The sequence below is a fragment of the Pseudopipra pipra genome, unplaced genomic scaffold (genome assembly GCF_036250125.1).
Source record: "Pseudopipra pipra isolate bDixPip1 unplaced genomic scaffold, bDixPip1.hap1 HAP1_SCAFFOLD_402, whole genome shotgun sequence".
Lineage (NCBI taxonomy): Eukaryota > Metazoa > Chordata > Aves > Passeriformes > Pipridae > Pseudopipra > Pseudopipra pipra.
The window spans coordinates 2152-10000 of NW_026990881.1; the positions used below are offsets into that span (position 1 = coordinate 2152).

At 44.0% G+C, this 7849-nt stretch overlaps 1 protein-coding gene and 1 non-coding gene across 2 annotated transcripts in view; both read left to right on the forward strand.

Moving 5' to 3' along the window:
• Window positions 1-326: 326 nt before the first annotated feature.
• The window catches only part of LOC135408387 (isoleucine--tRNA ligase, cytoplasmic-like), a gene marked incomplete at its 3' end in the record, with an annotated part of 32566 nt that continues 25043 nt past the window's right edge, over window positions 327-7849 (forward strand). Inside the window, exons 1-5 of the mRNA XM_064643560.1 lie at window positions 327-444; window positions 1485-1574; window positions 4132-4251; window positions 4662-4818; window positions 5284-5403. Coding sequence (XP_064499630.1) covers window positions 4133-4251; window positions 4662-4818; window positions 5284-5403 — 396 coding nt within the window. The remainder of the gene's footprint in view (window positions 445-1484; window positions 1575-4131; window positions 4252-4661; window positions 4819-5283; window positions 5404-7849) is intronic.
• Window positions 2118-2250, forward strand: LOC135408388 (small nucleolar RNA SNORA84). The gene has a single exon (XR_010427569.1). It is a non-coding gene; the product is annotated as a small nucleolar RNA SNORA84 (small nucleolar RNA).

Genomic DNA, 7849 nt, shown 5'->3' on the forward strand with positions numbered 1-7849 from the left:
GAGGGGAAATCCTGTGGCGGGGGAATCTTTTCACTCTGTCCCACGCTCAGGCCCGCGGATCTCTAAGCGGAAAGGGCCCGCAGCCCACGATATACCGTTTATCATTTTAAAAAGCCATTTTAGTTTGTGGAGACCCGCCCCCCGTCGCGGTCCGGGCGGGACTGACCCGCCCCCCCCCGCGGCCCCTCCGGCCCCTCCCTCAGGCCCCGCCCCCCGCCTGTCCCGACCAATGAGGAGCTGCGGGGCGGGCACGCGGGAAGGGTTTCCCGGGCTGCCTCGCGCCGCCGTGACGTGGCGTTCCCGGCAGAGCCCGCGCCCAATGGACGGTCGCCTTAGAAAGCCAGGTGGGTGCGGGCGGAGAGAGCGGCGAGCGGATTGGGCGGCGCGGCGGCGGCGGTTCCGGCCATGCGGCGCCGGGCGCGGTCCCATCATGGCGGGACGGAGGTGAGCGGGGCCGGGGTCCTCCGCCGGCCCCAGGGGTGCAGGGCCGGCCCCGCAGGCGGGACGGGCTGTGCGGAGCGGGCGGCACCTGCAGGGTGTCCCATAAACCCGGCCCAGCAGGTGCCGGTGCTGTCACCGGCCGGAGCGCAGTAACAGAGTCCGGCCGGGCCGGCAGCTCCTCTGCGGGGGTTTGATGTTATCAGCGCCTTTTCGGGCGTTACAGCCCCTGTGTCTTGTGTGTACAACGTCACGTTTATGTGTGTTTTACTCCCCGGGTGCTGTACAGATTCTTGGCTTTTTTTTCTGGAATTTAGGCTTTACTTAAACCAGGTGTTTACTAAAGGTCTTATTGCAGAGCCTTAATTATCAAGTCTTAATTATCTTACTTATCAAGTCTTACTTATCAAGTCTTAATTTTGTTAATTATTTTTACAAAGAACTTCATGTGCCTTTCAATGTGTAAGATGTCTTCAGCTCACCCTTCAGCATCCTTTTACTGGAGGGTGCTTTTGAGGAAATCGCTGCAGCTGTGATGTATTTGGTATCTCCAGCACATGTTGGCTTCCCCACCCCTCGGAGCCTTCTGGAAACTGAAGAAAGCTTTTTTTTTTTCTTTCCATGCTTAGGAAGCAGCTGTCAGGTAATAGCAGAATTTAGTTGTCACATAACAGCTGCTTTGCTAACTCAGCTGACACTGCTTTCTGAGTTTTTTTAAATAAAACTATGTAGTTCAAAGTTATTTCAAAATATATTTTCAAAATATATTTCTCTTTTTTTTCATAATGACAAATGTTTCATTTTTAATCAAGGCATTATGATGATGACAAAAATTTCTTAAGACCTCATGAGATACAGGGTAAAACTGACTTATCTGTATCTATCTAGCTGTATGATAAGTCCAGCAAATTTTTGAAATATTGGTTCACTTCATCCATAGTGGTGTTTTCATGGATTTATTTTTTTATTTTAAAGAAATTAGTATTTAAAAAAGCACATTCTAACTTGCTCTTATGATTTTAATGCTTGTTAATTTTTTCTTCTAGATAAGGAGCCCAGCATAAGTCTGAGACTGCTGTAGTACAATCTCCAGAATTTGACACCTTTCCTAGTGAATGTTCTTATCTTCCAGAAAAGTGAGTGTGTTTAAAAAAAAAGCCTCTTTGGTGATGTATTGTCTTAAAGTTTAACACTTTTCGTCAGAAGAAAATGAATAGAGAAACCTCCCTTGTACTTATTAACTTCTCTGTAAATTTAGAGTGTTGTCCAAAGGTGGTGTTTTATTAGATGCATTTGTATAGTAATCTCTGCAACATCATTTGTGGTGTTTTTGCTCAGTCTGTGTTCAGAGTTATCAGTTATCCTTGATTTAAAATAGGTAGGTTGCTTATAGTAATGAGCATTTTTTGCTGTAGGTGCACAGAGATATTTATACCTCTGTCTATAAACTGATTGTTAAATCTTGGCTTTTTTGCTCAGCTGAGCTTGAGCCACAGATAGATTTTCAGTGTGGTTTTTGTCTTTGAAGTCAGTCTGTTTAAAATTCTGCTTTGTAGCTTGAAAAAAAAAACTCCTCCCTGTAATGACGTTTCCATATGAATTCTCATCAGTCACTTTTTCCCCCCCAGGATTCTGATGCAATAAGCTTTTAGCATTGCTCAGAGAGTGTGTGAGTGTGTGCCCTGTGGTTCCTGGGCACTGCTCTGCCCGTGCAGTGCCCCAGGGGGTCAATGGGCCAACAGTGACACTGTGATTTTTGCGTGGAATCTGTGACCTGTGAGCAGCTTCCACAGCCCGGTCACAGTCACAGCCCAAACCTCCACCCTGCCTTCATGTGTTAGAGATGACCTGCAGCTGGCAGCTGGGCCAGTCTCCCAAACCTCTGCACTTATCACTGAATTGGGAAGGCTGAGCTTGGTCTGAGTAAAACCTGCAGATCCTCCTCAGGTCAGCAGGCTTGGAGGGGAGAAGCTTTAAGGCTGCATTCTTTTATCATCTCCATTGTCTCTGTGATCAAATTACTGAGAAATGACATGGCCTAATTAGTGTTCCAAGGAAGGATGATGAAAACTCTTCTACACAGAGTAACTCACTGTGCTAAAGGCCAGTTATTACCTTTTAAAGAGGTTCTTATCGTTTTAAGAACATGTCCAGGCCGTGTCCACATGTTCCTTGGCAGCCCAGGACTTCTCCTCCAGCTCCTGTGTCACCTGTGCACCAGGTTGGGGGATTCTCAATAATAATAATATGATAATGATAAATCAGGTTTCTTAGTGGATCTGTCATTAATACAAAAAGGTTGAGTGATGGAGTTGGTCTGGAGGTCTCATTTTGGGGCACATTTTTTTCACCTGGGCTCAATGCATTGAGCTGGCAATTTCTGTGGTGCTCTGGGTTTCATGTAAGTAAATCTTTTGGAATTTAGGCAGCCTGTCAGCTGTGACTGGAAGTATTGTCTTCATGCATTTACATTTGCTGCTGCTCATGGTTAGTGTTTACAAATCTGAGTAAATCAGAAGACTCAGTCCTTGTGCCATCCTGTGTAATTCTGCAGTGCTGAGTGGAGCTTGAGTGCTCAGTTCCTTCTGGTGTGAGTGCTCAGGAGCCACAGCACTGAAGTCAGAGGTGGGAGAACCTGTTTATTCTGTGCAGTCATCTGTTACAATCTCCATAACCAGTTTTCTCCTCTTAGGGAACTCCTCTCTTAACTGTCCTTATTCCCCACAGCTTTTGCTTCGTGCTTGCTGTGCATTTTCTTGAAATCTGAGCCCTTTGAATGTTGCAGCAGGTCTGGAACACCAGACAGCTCTGGTGTGTGTTCCTTATCATGTTGAGAATTCTCCTCCCTGTGTTGCTTGTACATTATTTTACTTGTAGTGATTTTTCATTGACTTGGCATTCTTCAGAATTTGAGAATGGCTTTGGGCTCTGGTGGCCAAAACCCACTAAATAAAAAAAGACTTTGAGGAAATGGCCAGCAAGAGGTAGTCCATTGTGGCTTAGGTCTGATATACTTACAAAACTAAAGGGAAAAAAGAAGGGACTAGAAAGAGATTATGGTTTTGCTGTTATTTGTCAGTTATAGCTTCTCAAGATTCACAGCTGAGGTCTTGGAGGTTTTTCCTCATCTGTTTGAATTCTTTCCACATGTTCATCTTTCTCAACTATGCTATTTGGAGTCTGGCTGCTTTTAGGGGCATCTGAGAATGGTGGCCTGGCCTGGTGGAAAAGTGCTGCTTTAAACACTTAAATGGTGGCAGTAGATGTACAATGAAAAGAAGCCTCTTCAGTAGTCTTAATTCCTACACTTAAACTAAGGCTGCTGCTGGAGGGTCAGTTTGAACTTGGAAACTTTTCCGAAAGAAAAAAAACCCCAAACTTGTAACCAAAAAAAAAATTTGCCCTTTGACTGTTTTCTGTAGGAAACAGAAATAAAAGCATAATAAAAAGTGAACAACCGTAGTTGAATGAATGGGGAATCCTTTTCCTGTTCCAAAACTTTGGTCAAAATTAGGCTTTTTTTAGGTTGAAGTGGTTGCTTCCATGTCTACACTGCATGAAGCTCCTCAGAAAACTGAACTGTGGTTTGGTAGTATGGATTTGTAAGACATTAAGTTGTATTTGTGAAGTTACTTTTTCTCCCTCCTGTTCAATATGTATTTTCTTTTCTCTTCTTGGACGTTGCTGGAAAAGGATGGTTCAACAAGTTCCAGAAAACATAAGTTTTCCAAATGAGGAAGAGAAGATATTGAAGCTCTGGAGAAATCTGAATTGTTTCCAAGAATGCCTGAAGCAATCGAAGAACAGACCTAGGTAAGGATCTGTTCAAAGCTGCAGCAGCTGCTCCCTTTGCCCCTGGCTCGTGCTGCTGTCCTGCCATTGCCCCTTAGATTTCACTTTGGGAAGCATCAAAAATGTTCAAACGGTGGGAATAAACCTGTAACTTCCTGCTTGGTGGGTTTATAAAAGAAATGTGCAGGTGAGCAAGGCCAGCCCTTTGCCAGGTGTGCCAGCTGTGGAGCTGCAGGAATCTTGGTAGAACTGGCAGTCAGGAGGAACTGAACTGGAATGTTGCCTCTAGTCCCCCTGCCAGTGTGACACCTGATAATGGGAGAGGAAGAAACTGATGTTGTCCTAGTGAGATATAAGAATCAAAAGCTCCATTTAGACTTCCCCTGTTTGAAGGCAGTGTTTGCTTCAATTAAGACTGTTGTGTGTTGCAGGTTTAACTTCTACGACGGCCCCCCCTTTGCTACTGGGCTCCCCCACTATGGCCACATCCTGGCAGGAACCATCAAAGACATCGTGACCAGGTTTGCTCATCAGAGTGGTTTTCACGTGGACAGAAGGTTTGGCTGGGATTGCCATGGCTTACCTGTGGTACGTGTCACAAATTTGCCCACAGATGTGTCTGTTGGTTGCTCTTTCCATGTTGTTACCTGCTTATCAGCAGCGTTTCTGTTGCCTTTGCATATTTTTGAAAAGAGAAATGCAAGTTCTGTGGCCACTGCGTTGCTCTGGGGTTTGTGTGTGGTGATTTCAGGAGCTTCCTCCTGGTCACCTGCACTTGGTTCATTGCTATAAACATGTATTTATTTGGTACATTTTTCAGAAATTGGGTTTTTTTTGTTCATTTTTCCAAAGATAGCATAGAAACAGTTCCACCAGGGCAAGCCTTTGAAATCCCTGCCTAGTTCAGGTGCAGCACTCACGAAAGCATCTCCAAAGGGTAAAGCAGGCCCTTCAGCCTCAGCAGGGTGCACAGAACATAAATTATCCAGAGAAATCCTGAAAGCTTTTGCTAACAGGGCGGGTGCTTTGTGTTGGTTGTTTCAATGCTCCCAGGAATATGAGATTGACAAGACCTTGGGCATCAAAGGGCCGGAGGACGTGGCCAAGATGGGGATTGAATCCTACAACAACCAGTGCAGAGGGATCGTGATGAGATACGCCAAGGAGTGGGAGGTGAGTGAGGGCACAGCCCATGTTCTGCTGGGTGTTTCTAAATGGATGTGTGCAGAAGTTTTTCAGGAAGGGTGAACTTCATCCTTCTGTTTGATTCTGAGCATAAATCTCATATCTTTAAGCTTCTGTGTGTTCCTCACTGGTGATTATGAAAGGGGAACACAAAGAGCACCATTGTGGCTCAGAACAGAGACTGCTCTGGTGTCAGAGGAAGGTGATTTGCAGGTTACCTGGAGCTCAAAGGGTCTAATGAGATACATTGAACAAATAATAGATACCTGGAGCGTTGTCTCTTTCTTTGTGCCTTCCCTTCTGTAGAAAATTGAAAGATCTGGCTTTGGTTTTCAAGTGGAACAATAAAGAAAAAGCACATTAACCTCCCTGCTTTTCTGCTCTCCCTTTCCCCAGTCATTTCATTGGCAGAGTGTGGGGAGTAGCTCGTGTTTTTGGAAGAACAGAAGTTCTAGCATCTGATTTTCTGTCACAATAGATGTGGGTAAACCCTCAGTCTTCCCAGAGAATATTTTGCATCCCATAAATTTAGGGAGAACATGGTTCTATGCAGACTCTTGTGGTTGGAGAGCTGTTTGAGGTAGATGGGTTAGATATTTTTTAAAGAAATGCGCAGTTGTTTTTTTCTAATTTAGAATAATATTCATCCTGTGCATAGAACCTGATGCTCCTTATTTTTGTCCTTAGCAGTGTGCCCAGAATAAAGTACATTTAGCCCAGAACTCTATTTGCTGTCAGTGGGATGTGTGTGTGAAGTGATGACTCTTTTTTTCCCTGGTTTTCTGGAGCTGAGGAGTGCCCAGGTGCTTTGCTGGCTGTGCCTCTGTTTTACAGTGCCAGCCTGCAGTAACAAGTGCCAAAGGAAGGATGGAAGAACAGGCCATATTTTTTCAGCCTTTGTGCCACAAGGCCTTCTTAAGCCAAAGAATTTTTATTTTTTTCCCCCTAATTTATAATCCTTGGCATTTTTTCATCCCTCTAGGACTTTTATGTATTTACATTTTGAGTCTAGATATGCTGATGGCCTCTGAAGAGTCTGTATCAAGGCATTCTTACATGCAATTTGAAGAACTGTAGTTCTTTAATATGCTTTCCAATAAATGTTTATCTTCACCAGCAGTTTTTTTCCTTTTTCTAGGCAGAACAGCCCTAATGATTTAGTTTTTCTTCCTGCAGAAGCTGTTCTACCTCATCACACTCCTCTGTATGTTTTCTAGTCCTGACATACTTCTTTTCATCAAAATAGCAGTTCCTTATTTGAGTACCACTTGCCTCTTGCTCCTGGGGAGCATTTTGAGGTTGTAGCCAGTATCTGGAGACACTAGAGCTGTATTTGGTAGAAGAGCTGTGGCTTGAGTCTTGGCAAGTGGCTGGATGAAAAGCACAGGGATTGTACATTTGAAAAAAAAAAAAATCTTTAGTCTAAGCTCTGAAATTTTGTATTTTAAAACCATTGTTAATGATTCTTTGTTGCTTCAGGAAATAAAAGTAACAAGATTCCTTCTGGTTCCTTGTGGTGGTTTAACCCCAGCTGGCAGCCAAGAAGCACACAGTCACTCACTCCCCCCTGGCTCAGAGGGGAAGAGAATTGGAAAAACAAGGAAAACTCTTGGGTGGAGATAAGAACAGCTTAATTGAAACAAAATAAAATATTATAACATTGCTGCTGATAATAATAATTGTAATGAAAAGGAGAGGGAGGAATAAAACCCAAAAAACCCAGGTGATGCCCAGTACAGTTGCTGACCCACTCCCAGCCTGTCTCTGCCCTGTGGTTGGGGGTTCCTGGCCAAGTCCCCCCAGTTTCTCTCCTGGGCACGACATTTTGGGCTGTGGAGTCTCCCTTTGGCCAGTTTGGACCAGCTGTCCTGGCTGTGTTCCCCCCCAGCTCCCGGTGCAGTTCCTCCCTGGCACAATGGGACACTGAGAATTCCTTGCTTGGAGTAAGCACTACTCAGCAACTAAACCAGGGGTGTGTTACCAACATTATTCCCACACTGTGAGGAGGGAAATTAACTCTATCCCAGCCAAACCCAGAACATTTTGTGTTTTGTTTTCCACAGTTGTTCCTTTGGACTTGCTGTGTCTTCAGAAGGTGGTGTTTTTGCAGTGCTGATCAGTCTTTTGCATGATGAATGGATTTTGTATCTTATTTTCTTCATAAATTCATTGATTTCCATGTATAGGTGTGTTTTTCCACACATAGATGTGTATTTTAGATTATTAATAAAAATAATGAAATTCGTTTAAAAATCTTTTGACTTGTAATGAATTCAAATGTATTGGAATAGTGCTAGGAGAGGAATTGCCAACATTCCTGTTACATACAGTGTTTATTTTCTGTCTGGAGTGACTAGCAAATGCTTGAGCCTTATGGAAAAAATATAAAAGGTTCCTTGACTGTGTAAGGTCTTTCAGTGCTGAGACCAAACAG